We start from the raw sequence: 18,325 nt of genomic DNA on the forward strand, positions 1-18,325 counted from the left end.
TTTGTCAACCAGCCTTCTGAATAGTCCAAAGTCTGCCCTCTGGAAATTTAAAGTGACTGTTTTGCTAACCCCCTCCTCACCTCATCTAGAACTGATAATTCTACCATCTCATGATTGCTTTGTACTAGGCGTCCTCCAACCATCACATCCCTCACAAGGCTTTCTCTGTTCACAAACAGCAGGTCCAGGAAGGCGCCTTCTCTTTATGGCTCGCTCACCTGTTGTGTGAGGAAGTTGTCTTCCACACACTCCTGGAACCTCCTAGAATGCAATCCTCTCTGCTGCATTGTACTTCCAGCAGACATCTGGAATACTGAAGTCTCCCACAAAGACAACAGCTAGCGATCTTGAGAATGTATAATTTCATCCTTGTTCCATAGCAAAACATTCATATTTTGCATCTTTTATATTTCCAATTTGTTTGTGGAGCCTCAGTACCCACAGCCTGCTGGATGTGGCTTACCTTCCAAACACAAAAATGATGAGACAGCCCCCCTGCTGCACTACTTGTCACTAAAATCTTGTTTCTTTACGCATGGTAATGGCCTCCCAGGTCAAAGCACAATGGCTGTAGATACAGTCCAAGATCAGAGGGAACGGATAATAGATACTCTGATATGACCCTGATGGCCAGTTCCTGCAGGGGCATGACCACCACCCACAAAGATAAGTGCTAACAAGTAGAGCAGCTGTCTTTCTGCAGTAAAGAAACTGCTGTCCTCATTGGAGCTAATTGTCTAGCTTGATAGCTCATTAAATTGTGTACCAGTGGGGTTTTTTAATGAGTGGAGCCCCAATGAATTCCTTGCTTTGCAGCCATCGGTACTGATCCAGCTATCTCCGAGCCCATGTCCTCAGGGATGTTAGGTTGGGGGTCACACAGCAGGGCAGGGGCCCTCAGTGACAACAGCCACAGCTCCCACTGCACACCAGCTTCCACAGCTATCTGCTCTGCCCAGGCTGTGATGGGGTCCAGGCTCTTCTCCGAAATCCTCTCACTGCTGCCTCACTCACAGCATCAGCTGAAACCTCCTTCAAAGGCCAAACACTGTTCTTGCTCTATGTAAGGGCTCCCACAAAGGAATTTTTAACAGTTTATGTCCGCAAATACCAGCTGCAAGTCCTCCAGTGAGTAAGTAACATACATATGCCACTGGATTTGGCTTCACACTGGCTGCTGAAGATAGGAGGGCATAATTAGCTTCAGGTGCATACAGGTGAACACAGCTGTGGCACTGCAGCTCGAGAGGGGACTGCAGAAAACAGGGAACATACACATTTTTTTTATATAGGAATTGGGCCTTTATTCTATATAATTTTGCAGTTTGCAGCATCTAGATGGAAAGTAACTAAGCAAAGATCCCCTCCACACAACTAAAATGCAAATGAGGATTGAGTGACAAGAAAACAAAGGATTGCAGTTCATGCTTAGATTTTTCACTATTATTTAAAACATACACAGGCCTAAAACCAGTGGGTGCAATTTTTAAAAAGGCAAAGAATGTAAATATTCAAAATCTTTAATGGCACCTATTTCTGGAAAATGTAACACACAGCCTTGAGACTCCAGTTCAGTACTCCCAACATAGGAGTGGGAGGACTGCATTCACATGAGACATGAATTAAGACCTAAAAATATGTCCTAGTAATAAAGGAAAGGGTAATTTTAAGTTTCAGCATTGCCAGTTTCAGAACAGAGGTTCCTTTAGTGGAAATCTATTTTGCTAGTGTGTGTGCCAGCCTCAAAATCTCAGATAAATATCACATAAGACATGTTCCGTGCTGATGAGGCTGAGGGGACCAACAGGCCACTACACTCCCACCGTGCCACCAGGACACACGGAAGAAACACAGCTGTGTGACTCCCTACCTGCTAATACATCTCCCACAGCTTCATGTAAGGACCTCCAGAAGAGCTGGACATTATTTGGGCCATCCTATGACCCCAACATTTTAGCAGCTCATTAGCATGTGCTGAACTGGTCCCTTACCTGCACCTTGAAAGATACACACAGAATTCATGGACTTCTTCATAAAGCAGACTTTCTAGCTGTGCTTAATGGAAATCATGTGCAGAAGGCAACATAGGCAAATATCCTGTGTGCAAACCTCAGGTCAGCTCTCCCTTTAGTGGAGAGCTTGTAGTAGGCAGTGTCTTCCATCTCCCCAAAGCCTTATCAATTCTTGAGACATTGCATGTTCTAAAGAAAAACTTTTTTGTCCCAAAATTCAGCCTAACCAAGTTGCATCAGTCAGCTGCTCCTTGCAGATACACTGCTGTGCAAAGGCAGCAGCTACAGAGACCAGCTGACTGAACAGAGAGCTAAGAAGAGAGCAACACGTGTGGGCAGTATGAGGCTGAGAGTGAAAAAAAAACATCTGAGAGAGGAGATCTCTTAAAAAAAAAACAAACAAAAAAGAGGCAGACAGGAAATCAAGATGACATATCTCTCGAAAAGCCTGCTGGAATCTTTAAAATTAGTTCATCCTGGAGAAAGAAATGAGCACTAGAGACATCATGGGCTCCACTGGTCACAGCCAAACTTGTTCTGTGCACTATGGGAAACCAGCACAGCCTCAGAAAGCACTTCACATCGTTAATTCTAGTGGAAATTAAGTTTTCTGCACATGTTATTTCTTATTCATGTTCAAAATTGTTTTTTAATCTACTACCTACAAAGATCATGAATAATCACCCAGGGCTGCAAAAGAAAAAAAAAATCAGTTAAAAAGATTCAGACATTAGGTGTTTACTTTTCCTTTTACATTTATGCAATGAAAATAATTATAACTGTATTATTTTACAGTATGATTCAAAAACCTGTAGTCACCCTACTGAAAATCATTCGGAGATTTCACAGATTTTGAAAGGCTCAGACTGCACGACTAACAGACATGCATAGGTGCAAGAGACCCTAGCAGCTGGCTGGCATTGTGAGCCAATATAAGAAACCATGTGCAGGAGGACCAGAATACCACCCTTTGGCCCAGTTCAGACTGAAGAGAACAGGGTCTGTGAATGGACAAGTCCACATGGGTATTAGCTGCAGTAGAAAGGAGTAATAAGCAATCTCTGCATAAATTATGTGACACTTGGAGACAGGTAGTTCCTTTTGGAGAAAATGAAATTACTAGGAAAGTAGGCGGGACAAGCAAAGAAATATTTTTATTTATCGCTCTTCTACGTGTCCTGACATACAGGATCTTGGCAAACTTTCTGTTCCACTATCCCTTCATGGTGTGCATCAGACAGAGGGGAGACAAAGTTTGCTATCCCACTGTTTCCAGATGGAAATAGGTAATGGCAAATGGGTAATTGATATCCCTTCACTCCCTCAAAATCTTGATCACAACTATACCAAAAAACGTGCACAGCAAATGCAGCAGAAAAAAATGCTCCCTGCACAAGCTCTGAACAAACAGGCTTGACACAAATCTTGCTAAGGAGTTGAGGGAAGCTCAGACCTGAACTTCTGAAGGAGGATGGTCTTTTCACTGCCACCAGTAGCTGGCACGGCTGCATGTCCCAAAATGTGTTTTCCTGAAAACCATAGATTTTGGTGTCCTACAACTGGATAAAAATATTGAATTTATTTCTCTTACATATACAAATATATTTATGTTTCCATCCCACATGTTTGCAAAGAAAATTTTGAAACTATAAACTGATAAATTCTCTGCAATGAGTTTCACTATTTCCCCACAGCCCATCTGCATGGATTGTCAGGCTAAGAGCCCAGATAATGCATAGTGTAACATTTCACCTTTAAAAAGCCCAGTTATAACAAAAGAATAAACAACAATCATGTTAGGTACAAGATGCAAAGAGATGAATTACAGGGTAGGTGTTCAACCTTTTCAGCTGAAATTATAAATAGTCAGAGCCTAAAACTGAAGGTTTGCTAATGAATCAGTCATAACAGCATAGGGGATTACAAAACGTGATTAAAACATACTGAAAACTAGAAAGACAAAGGAGGATGTTCAAGGGAGTATGGAAGCGGCTTTGTCAACAATGAAACATATCTACATAGGCTTGTGAAAATGATGCAGCTTATAAAAGACTTCCATTTAAAAATAAACATATCAACAACAACAAAAAGACAATGTTATAACCAAATAAATTCCTGGAAATTTAGCCCAATGTTTATTTTAAAAAACTGGGGGTTGATCCAGCCTCCTTATGAAGCATAGGATAAAACTTTCACTGAATTAAGCCCTTTATATGAATATGCATATGTTAATGTACACATTGCTAGAGCACATATTGGCACGTTAATATGCATAGTATTAGAAGATCTGTGTTTAAGTACATAAACAGAAATTGAATACAAACATATGCATTCATAGCTTTGAAGTTCTGCTAGTAACCAAACAGCGCAAAGAAATTATTAGCATTTTTACATGATGACTTCTGTTTAAGCCAGATACTGTACTGCTACTGATACTTATAAGGCATTCAACAGATTGGGAGTCTAGACTGATAACTTCTGTGCTATTCAAGTGTATTTTTAAACCTCCTTTAATGTTAATTCTGATGCTGTGCTGTAGGGATGAAATGAAGTGCTTTCTCGAGTGCGCAATTCTAACTTCCTTGTTTCTTTTTGAAACTCTAATTTGGCACTGATCCATTACTGATAGTGCCAGTTAGCACGACCTTAAGCCCTATAAAAATTACCACTGAGGCCAATCTGCACTGAAAACAACATGACCATCCATGGGAGGATGACCTTTGAGATGAAAGTCCCAGAAGTGGTAGGGCCTGGAGCTCCTGAAAAAGAAAGATTCCCATGAAACAGCGAAAGATTGGGATCCTATTATCTTCATCTCAACTCTGCCCTCAATTTCTCTCTTCTAGTGGAAAAGAAAAATGAAAATTGTGCTTTTGTTTGCAAATTCTCAACATTGATATTTGCATATTTTCTGTAAGATTACCTACTCAAAAAAATTAATCTATAACCTTAATGTACACAATGGATGAAAGTGAACATTATACAAGTGAAGATAGACAGAATTTTCAAAACAGTAAAAAACTGGAAAAAAATGAACGTAATACTGATATCCCTTTAGAAATATTGCTGTTTATTATTTACACAATTTCAAACTACATTACTTAGGTAGCATTTTTTTGTGTGGTTCATTGTTCGCCCTAAGAGACCTTCAATTGTTCAAAGGAGGAACTTATTCTAGATTTAAAATGGTAAAAGCAAACTAATGTAAAAACATAATGAAATCACCTTCAAATCTGCTTACGTTCTCACTTTTCATACAAACTCCCATCATAACAATAATCCCCCAAATTTCTCTGAGATTATTCCAGCAAATCCCTTGCCCATCAAATCCTAAAACATACTCCACCTGCTAGTGAAACTATCACAATAATTGTCCGGGCTTTTATCTAATGAATATGGATTAAAGCAGTCAAAACAAAATTCTAACTTAATCTACATTACTGGGGAAAGTTTCTGAAAAAAGCTGTTGCAGGGAAATTTATGTAATATATTGTCAACATTCAGCAGAGGCAAGCTGTCTGCTAGAAAGCGCTGATGGAAACCAGTTTCCTACATTCGGTCAGGGAGTCATACAGCTGTTACCCTTAAGCGATGCTTTTGACCACAGATGTGCTGAGAGCATCACATCCCACTGTGCCTTTAGCAGGCTTCCCACCTGAACTTCATCTCTATGCAAAGCCTGTGCTGATGATCACTGAAAAGTCTTTTTGCCATGTGGGTTTCAATGAGTCATCATCAACTCTTCTACAATGTGCAAACTCACTGATACCTGCTAGAGCACAGGGAAATGACAGATGGAAGTTCAGTGGATTGTCCTTACGAGGTCTGTGCATGACTGCACCTGCAGGCAGGTATGTGCCCGACACCACGATTTGCAACAATATAGCATGAGGCAAAGCAACAAAAGGAAAATTATTTTAAACCAAGAAGATTAACAAACCACTCTTTTCATCCAACTGTGTGCACACAATGCACACATTGTATTTGCTATAATGGCTGTTAGAACAATAGTCTTGACCCCTTACCTGTACTTCTGCTGTCTCCCATTTCTGTCTAAACAGCACAGAATCCAGTTTTACACACCAGTGTCAGAGAAACATTTCTTCAGCTCAGGAAGTGGTAGGAAGATCAAGTTAGATGTGCTAAGACAGAATGAGCCCTAAGTAACACGTGTTGGCACGTTCACACATTATGAACTTCTTTATATAGAGAACAATTTTAAGAAAATAATAGTGACTTCTTATCCAGTTTCTGACTCCACAAAAAAAAATTAAGCACCTGTATATTTGTATGCAGATCTTGTTACTTATTATTTACTACTTTTCTGAGCATCAATGGAATGACTAAACAAGTGAATTTGCTGAACCAAGGCCAGACATTACCCCAAAGACCTTTGATGATATATTGGTCCTATTCAGCCACCAATCTCATACATACTTTCATTTTAGAATTCGTATGAATAACAGCTACTTCAGTAGGTGAGGATACAGGAGAGGATTAAGATAACAACAAGCAGGGGAGGAGAGAGATGAGTGTTTTAGTAAAGAAAGTAATAAATTCAATAACTGCCAATAGGTGATAAACACAGATTTCCTGCGTTACATACATGTTTTAAGAATGGCTTTTTAGAGTCCTTGTGGTTATCTTTATAATCATTAACAATAGCTTGAGAGACTTCTATAGTGTTTAATTAATACTCCCACTAAAACAGCCCTCTGCAAGACCCAAAATGGTGTTTAAATTTGTTGTTTCTTGCATTTTGGAGACTCTCGATAAGGACTTGGGAGTTTTTTGAGGCAAAACTAATATAATAATATACAGGGAACATAATTTTTTATATTATTTTTAGGTTTTAGAATTACTTTTCTAGACTGAGAAACCGAGGTTTTATTCTTCTTTTTATCTTAAAATTGTCTGCCACATTTTATTCAAAGATTTATCTTACGGTTAAAGAGAATAATGTATTTACAGTGGTTGTGGCTAATACGGAATAGTCTCCTGGTCTTCCAAGAAGCACATTCATATACAAAATTGATGAACTACAAGCAAGGCACAACGATCTTGTAGGCATTGTTACTACGATCTTCCATGAAAATAAAAGTTTAAATTCAGACAACACTTAACCTTACTGAAACTAAATAATTAATTTTAAAGGAGCAAACTCAAAAAAACCCAAACCAACAAACTGTAACAGTTTCAAACATTTCCATAAGTAATTCTCATAGCATTTGGGAGAAGAAATGCATGTGATAAAAAACAGAGTTATTCTACAGATTTGTCAGCAATGTGCTGTTAATACTGAAGAAAGACTAGCCTTTTAAATGTAAACTTGGATACATATTATAGAAACCTTGCCCTCAGCATGCATAACAAGCCATTCTGGGAAAAATCAAAAGCCCTCCAGGAACTGAAGAGCAAATGTGATTTAATGCAAAGGAAGAATCTGATCCCCATGCATTTGTTTACATACAAAACAGATAAATAAATAAAAAGCCCAAAGCCCTCTTCTTTCACACACTACCAGGCAGAACTGCTTTACAAACAAATGCAGCAGGCTGCCTGGCAGGCAAGGATTATACCTGCTCCTGCCTGTGAGCACCGACTGCTGGTGTGCAGCTTGGCACACTGTCTGCCTTGAAATAAGCGGCGCTCCCAGGGACCTTTCATGTCACACAAGTATTCTGCAATGACAAACCCAAATGATGTGATGCAACTGGAGACATGATGCAGCTACAGAAAAGATAGGTACAAACTAGAAACAGGTTTATTTGACACCTGAAACTGGAGCGACGGACTCCTGATCTCCTATCTCTTGCTGATTAATTCTGTAGCAGATTTATTAACTGCTCTGACTCAGATTCCCTTTCTGTAAGCTGGGGGAATGTGGTCTCTGTCTGTGAGAGTAATAATAACATTTCGTAAATACTTTGAGCATGTACCTAGTACCATTACACTGATGCATTTTTATTAACTCTGGGCAAAAAGACTTCTTGCTGGTCAGGGTAAACTGGAATTATCTGAAGGGAAGGATGATCTTAGTCACTGGCAGGGAAAAATAGCCCAAATGTACCTTACATCATAGAAGTATAAATTTAGTAAGGAATTCACTGGTAGCCTTCAGGAGAATCTGCCAAAACTTCTTTGTCTATGGTTTCTTATAGCATAGACATTTTAGCAGAATGTATCACCTGCTTAAAAATGTGCCTGGGCTAACTACTCTATAAAGCAGTGTTCTGCTAAACCACTTCTATTACAAACCACATTTTTAAACTGCAAAGGGCTATTTCATTTCTGACTTACCCAAACCAGTGTACACTTTTAAAAATCCCCACTTTTTTTTTGACACCTAATACCATCTTCTGGTAACTTGTCCTGTTAGAATCTTACTGCCTGTTTTAACCTACAGTTTACATCCTCTTATAGAACATGCAGGCTCCAAAATTCTTCATTTTTTTAACAAAATGAATGCAGAGCTAAAGTCTCATTTTAAGTATTATTGGCAGGGTACAAGTTAACCTAGAAAGACTAGCTTTAGACTTGTTCTGGCAGAACTGAAATGTTTCACATTTATGCTTTAATACTGTATATTCTCTGTTCTTCTTGTGTATGAAATCTAAAGGATTCACACAGTGAAACTTTTTTCTTTTAAAAAAAAATAAATCCTCAAATGACTTGTGCTCATGGATTTCAGCTGAAGGCACAAAAAGTGTTCCTTGTGGGCACAGAACCAAGTCAAGCAACCCTCTGTCATACATCTGTAAAAACTGGCCATAATAAACGTGAGTTGAAAACGAGTCAAGTATCTTGATCTTAGAAACAACAGATTTTACAGACACACATCAGATGCTTTAGCATAAATAAATGATAAACACAGACCAATCAATAATCTTTGCAGCAGTTGCAGCTGGAGAAGACCTGCTGTCAGTGATATCACTATTAGAGAATATCCCTTTTTTGTACTGTTTCTTTTAAACTCCTAAATCCACGAGCAGCAAGAGCCGAGCTCCAATTTAATTATTGCCTGCGCTGCTCAACAATGGAGGCAACGCAGACCACTGCAGCTCTGCCCCTCGCCTCCCGAAACCACCATTCATATGGACATGTAAACAGCAGTTCACAACTGGCATGAGGGAGGGAAATTAAAACCTGGAAATCAGCTAATTTCAGTTAATTTCAGTTAAATGTTCTTCAAGAATCCAGAGGCAGGTTGTGGCAGGGCTGCTGGCATGGATGTAAAACAGAGCATGAGCTCAGGGTCGCCTTCTGCTCCCAGTTATGTCAGTTCTTCCATAAGATTCGGCTGGAGAAAGATGAGCACACAAAGAAACTTAAGATCAAATCTACCTTTTTCGTAAAGGTTCAAGGTTTCCTGACACGAATATTAGAGGCTCCTGCATAAGAATCTGTCTTCGTAATTATGAAATACTTACCTACTCAGAAAACATATCTACAAAAACAGAATGGAGAAATACCCTGAAAAATTTTGCTTATAAGAAGTTTCTTTCATTTATTTATTTCTCACTCAAAAAACCTGTTATAGTCCTCGTGCAGTCGTGCCTTTGTGATTTGTCTGTAAGACTATTAGTATTACATGGAGGAAGATCATACATAAACACTATGAGAATATTTATATATATGTATGAATAAAATCACAAATTCATACAGCTTGAATGGATGAAGTATATAAGTACAAATCATTTTAATCAGTTTTACATCTCCAAACAAAATCCTTCAATGTAATATAAAAATTAATCCCTAATGTAAATATTTTTTTTGACTCTACAAGGTTTAAGACTCTTTGTCTGATACAAATTGGAGCTCATTACAGTCGTTAATTTAATACAACTAGACAGCTGAAGCAAGAGTTTCATAGACAAATGCATTTATGTACATTTATATTTAGGCACAGAATCATATGTATATAGCAGCACTGTTCTGCCACCCTGACTGATGCTGAGAAGTTTCATTTTCAGCGTTACCATGAGCAGGGGCAGCATCATCAGGCCTTATATGAACGTAATACATTAGCATTTACTTGATAGGCATCATTTTACACTTGTTAAACCCCACTATTTAAGGAATAAATAGCCATTTCAGTCTCTGAGAAGTGGCAAGCGCACATTTGCCTAAAATTAGTTGTGTGTAAATCTTTTTCCTGTGGAAATGGAGATAAAATATCTGTCAAATTCTACTTCTATCCATACACTTCAAAGCAGTTTTGACTCTTCATGCCGATGTTTCGTTAGTGGTTAGAGCAAGGTAAGTCTGCTAATAATTTTGAGCACCATTTCTCTTATAAAGAACAAAGATGATGTAAAAGTTGGGAAAATATATCACACCTTACCATGAAGTATTTTGCTGAGATCTACTTATTGCTCACTCCTCAGTCCTGAACCAAGAAATACCACCAGCACATACTGCAGGTTTCAGAAACAGCATCCTCAAGTGGCACAACTCCCAAATCAGATGCAGTAGTTGCTACAGCATTGGAACCAAACCCTAATCCAGCAGGAACATTTTCACAAAAAGAGACTATGGTGCGCAGAGGTGATCCTCTACTACACAATATTCATCTGATGACTAGTAGTGCCATTAACCCTATTTTTTTTTTTTTTGCTTAACAAATCACCGTGTGTTTGTAAGTTAGTTTTCATCCTGTTATCCTACCTTTTTGTTTTTCTTCCAAAAGAATAAGAAAGGAAGAGGTGTATTAATTTTTAGTTTTATCCTCCTTACTCACTACAGTATCAAAGTAAGAGATTTGGCATCAGTCTCAATTTCAGTCTATTTTTACATGCATCATGCAGAGCGTTGAGTGGGAACAGAGAGGAAGACGACTTAAAAAGTCGTCAGGATTATTCCAAAGAAATGTGCCTGTCTTCTTCACAGCTCTGTTCCCAGTTTTGGGAGCCACACGGGTGGAGGAATGCGCATTGCCACCACCGCGAAGCCAAGCACAAAGGTACCTCCTGAACTGCTGCATCACAGCTTCAGACGTGAAAAGAGAGTGCAAAAAGCCTCATAGTGGACAGCAGCAAATAAACTGCCTACAAATCATCTTTCCTTATAATCCAGGTAAGTCAGGAGTCAGTTATTCCCTTAAAAAGTGGATTCATATCTCATATTAAAAAACCCAAATCCTTAGTATATCCTACCTAAAGCCAAAGCCCACATTTGATGAAGTCAGCAGCAAACTTTTAGCATTAATCTTAGCTGAGCTAATCAAATACATCAACTCCCTAAACATATGTAAGTTTTGTTTTTCCATACCTTGAGTGAATAAATCCCCCAGGCGAGCTATGTATTGTCTCAACAGAACAAGTCCTTCCACTCCTATTAAGCATGCTGAAATTCTGTTTCCATAAAGGCCTCTATCTTTGTAAATAAAAGAAAGAATCAGGAATAAATCAGAGTAGCTTGTTTACTTTCTTTATAATCTTTTCTTCTTTAAGTTAATTTTATTTTACTCTTTGTTAATTTTATCCCCAGAGTAAACAATATAAGTCTTAGCAAATTTCTTCTACTGAAATTTTACACATCTCCAATCCCTTTTGCCATGTCTCTGAATCCTCAATATTTCTAGTACATATTTGGGAACTGGAACGAAACAGAATATATTCAGTAAAAATACACCTTTCATTCATTAACACTGTAATATCTTCAGTATTATCCATCTCACTCTTCATGCACTCTGCCTTGTTCTGTGTTTCCCCTGCTATCTTCCCTTGTTATTACACATTATTTAGCAGATTTTCATTAAACCATCCACAATGATGTCCAGTCCTTCGTCCAGAGTGGGTACTATTAACTCTGCCGCCCAAAAATACGTCTTCATATTTCAGGCCTGTCATAAGAAGACATTCTAGACTGACTGAACAACAATGATAACACTTTCTGTTACGATAATTCTTTCTGTTAAAGCACTAAATTTGGTTATCTTATGACTTGGGGAGGGATGCCTATTATAACGGGTTGACAAGCTGCTTCTGCCAGTTAACAAAGTGGTCTTTTTAATATTTTATATATCACAATATGCCGTTAAGAAGTCCTTTGGGTTGGCTGCTTCATTTCAAATTCATACAGTAGGGAACAAAGGTCAGCTAGAGTAGAAAGGTAAGCACTCCATTTCACTATTGGAACTTAACATAATTTGCAGTCAAAATGAGCTGTTTTCTGCAGAAAAAGCCAAGTCCATCCCAGATGCCTCGAGAATGATCTATCTACTGATGCATATCATCTTTTTTTGTCTGGATAACTAATAGTTTACAAGGAAAAAAACAGTAACTGCATGAAAGGTTGTAGAGATAGTTAGCTGTAAACACAGAGATCAATTCAGGTTCACTACTACTCGCAAAACCCACACAATATTAGCCAGCAGTAATTCAAAAGCAGTACAATTAATAGATCAGGCAGATATTTTAATGTTCATTTTTTTAATACAACTTGCGAACCTAAGGGGCATTGAAAGAGCCTAAGAAAACAGTTTGCACAGACCTTTAGTAGCATTGATATTTCACAAGGCAATTTCATCTGACCTTTAATTTTTAGTGCAGTATTTTCCATTTGTAGGGTGTCATTTCAGAAAAAGCTGCCATTAAGTATTTTACAAACACCATTAATATCACTGAAACTGGAATTGGTAAGCAAGGCTCTCATCTTATGGAAGAATTTCCCTACCCAAATCACCAAGGAGAAGCTTACAAAATTTCAAGCAATATATGACGCAATTTCCAACAGTCTAATGCTTTACCACTGGCTTTATATGCTTCCACATTGCCACTGCAAAAAGTAAAAGATCTGCCTTAATTTGTGTTGAAAAAGGTGAAAATGACTATATCCATCAATGCTCATGTAAGATGTGGTCAATATTTACACTGGTTCTTTTTCTACTTACATAATTAATACTTTGAGGTAAAGCTGAAATAGTTCGCTCTCTCTCAAAGCAAAACGCGTCATTTTCTTGTCCTCACACTTAAGTGTCGTTGCTACAAAGATACACCTCTGCTATAACCTAATTGTCTGCTATTTAGATATAGACTCATGAATCTCATATTTTTATTCTAAATTTAAGTTCAGTCATCGTAGCTAATGTCCTTGATGCTATCTCAAATTGCTGTCATTACACGGATCACTAGAAACTGGAGGTAACAGTAAAAAAAGAAAAGAAAAAAGAATGGTACCAAATTAGATGATGGATAAAGGTTTAATCAATTTAATTTTATCACCAAATCCAGTCCCTTCTGTCAGGGGACGAGATAAGCGGAACACATCCTGAAGCACGACACAGTCCTGTTGTGGGGAAGGAGTTGTGTCCCTGAACCTCACCAAGATGAAACACGCTCATTTATTACTTTGGCACTGCAGGATGATGGAGAACCAAGCTGGTTTCCTCCCTCCATCCTCAGCACAATCTTTCTATTTCATTAATTTTTCATGGAATTTCATTTCACAATCATTTTGCCTCTCTCGCCCACTTGCTGCCCCTATTCAGTTTATTCTGTCAACTTTTGTTTCATGCCCCTTTGTATCAGCAAAGGTATTCAGGACACCGGATTCCTTTCTGTTTCCCATAATTATCTTTAATCACAGCTTTATAAAACAGAATTACAAATAGGTGGATTATTTGTTGTCTTATACTGGAAAATAACTCAGAAGGGGCATATTTCCAATCACCCATTTCATACTTACTTTCTGTATGTTGATTTCTAAGAAGGCGCCTGAGGCTGCTAAAGTGTGGCCTTTTTAGTATTATCAGTAAATGGCAACTCTGCTTTTGTTTGGTCTCCTTTGAGTCATTTATCTCGGAAAACAAGCTGCATTCTCAAAATCTACACCACAGACTATGAAATCTGCAAAAACCATTCTGAGGCCACTGTGGTGAATTCTACCAGTACTCTGTCATTTTCCAGAGCGCTGGAAAAAACACAGGAACCCACAAACCCAGCAACTTCCTTTAAAGTCCTAAAAATTTAGAATAGATTGCTTTAAATCATTAGGGATATTCTTCTAACCGCTGGTCATTTTATAAACACAGACCAAATAAAAAAAATCAAAACCAAAAATCCCCACAAAATCACCAAAATCAGAGAAATAAATATTAAAAAAGCCTATTACTGCCTTTGCATAGAATTATAGTATGCAGATAATCCTGCAAGCACTCATGTTTACTTTTCATTAGGTCTTTGAGAAATTAAGATATTTACTTCCCACTGGGAATTAACATATTTATTTTCTAAATGACAATGAAAATATTCTTACCTATACTAATTTAATGAATGGCTATGAAAATCTACAGTTTAGCTTTTCAGCACACTTTCTGCAAGTAGTGTAAAACTGAATGAAATCCTTGTGCAAATACATGCTTGCAATGTAATATTCAGTGTATGGACATTCAATGTTAAGTCTCAAGGTAAGATCCTTCTACTGAAAGGGTTGCTAGTTTTCATAAGCTTAAAAAAAGATGCATGTAAATTATTGGACAATGTTATTGTACACTCAGTGTCTTAAAATTTTCACTACTTGATTTGCATAGGTGGAAAAATCTCTCTATCTCTTGCAGGATGTGTTTCTTCATTTTTTTTAGCCTAAATACAGAGAAAAATTAGCTATTCTGAGAATGTTGTTTCTTTGCTTGAACTTGCTTTATGACCCCAGAAAACTCTTAAACCAGAACATACAACTAAAAAAGAAAAGGAGCAAAGTGCTATATCCAAACACATTAATTTATAATCTACACTAACCAGGACAAAAATATGACTGAAAACATGGAAAACAAATCAAAAGGGGAAAAATAATGCTGTTAAATAGGAAATAATATTTATTTCTACTGCTACACATTCCTAGATATTCTGTCAGGCAATGTAATGTCTCGACCCGGTTTTAAGCACAGTCATATTTAACACGTAATAAAATACACTCAGTTCTATAAATAATGTTTTGAGTCCATCTCCTTAAGGAGTGGTGATGTGACAGATGATTTCATTTCCTCATTCTGTTTAATACTCAATTTAAATCTAAGACTAGAGTAAATTTCTTTGTCTAGACATGTCCATAAGTATCTCTCTGTGTGTATGTGTAAACATATGTGCGTAGTTGTACACTTTAACGCATCTACTAAAAGGATTCTTGCTATAAGCAACAAAATATGCGCTGGAGAACAGTTAAAGGCAAGTGTCTTTTCCGTAACTCTCTACAAAGATTTTTCACAGGCTATTAAATAGATCAAGCCTGCGAAATACTGGAGCCCATATTAATTCTCATAAAGACACAGTAATTTATGAGCCTAATAAACATTTTCTTGACTAGTCTCCAGGATAGTTAGTTTTTTAAACAACACCTTTGCAAGAAAGACACAGAAATAGATACTCAGTAAATAAACTAGTAGAACAGTAAAATCCAACAGGTTTTATACTGTGTGCGCCTTAAATTACAGGCATTTTTTTGCCAGCATAAATTTACAGTAATGTGTATTTTTATGAGTATGTATTGTGATTACATAGAAAAGAAAAACAAAATCATATGAACACAAGCATTGCTCCCTACAGTTAGTATATTAACCAACTACATTATTTGGAAAGTGGTTACGATAGCAGGTTTGGAGGAATAAAATAAAAATGAACTCTAAGTGCACATTCTTATTGATATTGGTCAGACAAACACTTTCTAGAATGCCATCAACCTCCAGCTGTGTATTCTGCGAACAGCTGCCATCTAGCAAGTTACTGTTTAGCAAGTTTTTGCGGTTTTTAATACATTCAACTTCCACCTTATTTTGGCAAAACACACAGCAACAAAGGGAGCATCAGGAAAGTCTTATTGAAAGAACATCACTTCTGCCTGCTTCTTAGAAACAAAATTAACACTTATAATTTACTGTAATAACACAGCACCTTTAATCCATTGCAGAGAGTAATGGATTACTCTTTTCTCTTGGCCAAGCACAGGGTATCTAAGGCTAGGCTAAGTTTGTTATTTCCTAGGAAAGTAGTTTTGTTAGAACAAATACAGCATGAAGAAGTCTGCTGAGCACAACTTCAGTACAAGTAGATTTAAAGGGATCAAGTACGGGAGCTCTTCATTTGCTTAGTAGTTTAAATTTTATTCTGTAATGCAGTGCAAAATACAGCCTTTGTCACCATTACAGCAGGCTAAAGATCCAGAGTGAGAAGTCATGGTTACACACCTACTCGCAGCACTGATACACCTACACGTCTGTTGGTTTTACGTGTGCGCAGGTCACTATTTGTTACTCTGATTCTGAACAGAGAGAGTTCAGACATTAAAGTTCGAGCAGTGACAATCAACTGATACAGCCTAACATTCAGCATTTGACCAGTTTTCACCAGTTACTATACAAAACCTCCTTTGGTACCTTTCTAAAAAGTTACCAGACACCGTACTTATCGGCTTTAACACAATCAATAATTAGAAGACACTTAGCCAATGGCACCTACAAATTAGGCTTTCTAAAATCAGAAGAAACAGTGTATCCAGAGCATTAGCTTGAGTTGACAAGCTAGCTGACTAAAACTTGTGTTAGTCCCACGCAATGATGATGATTACAGGTTAGATGATATTTACTGCTTAGATAAACACTTGGAGTTCGCATCTCTGCAATCAAATGCGCTGCAGCTGGGCATCTCTGGCACTCCTAACAGTTCATTTTACTTTAAAGTGTTCACAGCCTATTAACTTCGGCTTTTTCAGGCAAAACATCAAACCCGAGGCAGGCTCGTGTCATCCCCTCTCCAGGAGGGACCGGGGCAGCCCAGCCAAGAGCTTTTATCTGGGGCACGTTCCCTGTTCGCAATGACATCCCGACTTTTCACGCTGACGGCAATTAGCGCTTTCCTAACAAAGGTTTGCTTAGGGAAAAGGGAAAGCAACCAAACAGCAAAAAAAGGAAAAAAAAGAGAGAAAGACTGAGAAAGCGGTGGTTTTGTGGGGCGCGGCGGGACGGGATGGCGCGGGCGGGGGGAGCCCCGGGAGAGCCCCGCGATCCCTCGGACGGGGGGTCCGGCCCCGGCCCGAAGCAAAGAGGGGAGGAGAGCGAATTGAACTCCCCCGATCGCGGGAGAAAGCGGCGGCTCCGCGGCAGCGGCCGTCGGGGCAGCGCGGACAGCGAGACAGGAGCGGGTGCGGGAGACGGGCAGGGAGAGAGAGAGCGCGAGCGGGGGAGGAAAGCAGGAGAAAAAGAAGGAAAAAGGGAATCTCTCTTACCTTTCCTCTTTGATCTCCTCCTCCTCCTCCTCTTGGACTTGCATTTCAGCTGCCCGCTCGGCCCTCCCGCCGCTCTGCCGCCGCCCAGCACCGATGTCATTGCCCGCACCTCAGCGCGGCGGCACCAGCCGAGGGGTTTTCTCCTCCCGCGGAGTTTCCTCCTCGCTCCGGAGGCGCCTTTTATATCGCGGCGGGCAGGGCGGGCGGCTCGGGGTCGCGCCTCCGCCCCGACGTGCGCGGCCCGGGGCGGCGGCTCCGGCGGCCCCGCGGCTCCCGGCGAGTTGCTGGGCGCTTTGAAGCCGACGGTGAGGGGATGGAGGGGGGGGGGGGGGGGAGAGAGAAGGCGAGGGGGGCGAGAAAGGGGGGGGGTTTGCTGCTGCAAAGTCTTCCGCAGCCCAATCGCTCCCGCCGCCCCGCTCTGACATCAGCTCCGCCAGCCCTCGCCCCCAAATCCCGCTCCCCCGGGGCTGCCGGCCGGCTCCCGGGAGAAGCCAGGGGCGGGTGGCCCCGCAGGGCATAAAACCATCCTGCCGCCTCGTCTGGGAGAAGCCGGAGGGGCAGCTTGCGAGAAGGGAGGCTGCGGGCACCATTGCAAGATTGCAAGCCTTTTTTTTTTTTCTTTCTTTTTTTTTTTCCCCCGCTTTAGACCATGTGGACACCGAACACTCCGAGAAACAGAGAAATGCCCCTGCTGATGCTCTCCGTAACCAAACACTTATTAACTAGTGCACTAATTGCGATGCTTATTAATCCCAGGGAAAGAACGTGAGTTACTGTTGAAGGGTCCCTATATCCACAAACCTTATGTGATAGGCAGAGTGTAGCGATTCCCCTTGAATCTCCAGTTATTTTTAAGGTATGTGCTCTGCTAAATTCACGATCAAGGGCAAAAGCTCTGTGAAAAGAGGAGTGTGTTGTCGCTCAGACTTGTACATTAGCAGTCTGCAGTGCCTCATTTAGGCAACTCTGCAATTAAAGTGTCGGGAGCAGAGGGGCTTTTACAAAGAGGAAAGATTCTTTACAGAGAGGAAAGATGACAACAGCGTTCCTCTGAAAACCTTGACTACAAAGCATTACATGTTCGTTACAAAAAG

At 39.6% G+C, this 18,325-nt stretch overlaps 1 protein-coding gene across 1 annotated transcript in view; it reads right to left on the bottom strand.

Moving 5' to 3' along the window:
* The window catches only part of ADARB2 (adenosine deaminase RNA specific B2 (inactive)), a 334,574-nt gene extending 317,243 nt beyond the window's left edge, over positions 1-17,331 (bottom strand). The window contains exon 1 of the mRNA XM_069859323.1: positions 17,232-17,331. Within this exon, the coding sequence (XP_069715424.1) occupies positions 17,232-17,331 (100 nt within the window). The remainder of the gene's footprint in view (positions 1-17,231) is intronic.
* Positions 17,332-18,325: the final 994 nt, after the last annotated feature.

The sequence above is a fragment of the Phaenicophaeus curvirostris genome, chromosome 6 (assembly GCF_032191515.1).
Source record: "Phaenicophaeus curvirostris isolate KB17595 chromosome 6, BPBGC_Pcur_1.0, whole genome shotgun sequence".
NCBI classification, from domain to species: domain Eukaryota; kingdom Metazoa; phylum Chordata; class Aves; order Cuculiformes; family Cuculidae; genus Phaenicophaeus; species Phaenicophaeus curvirostris.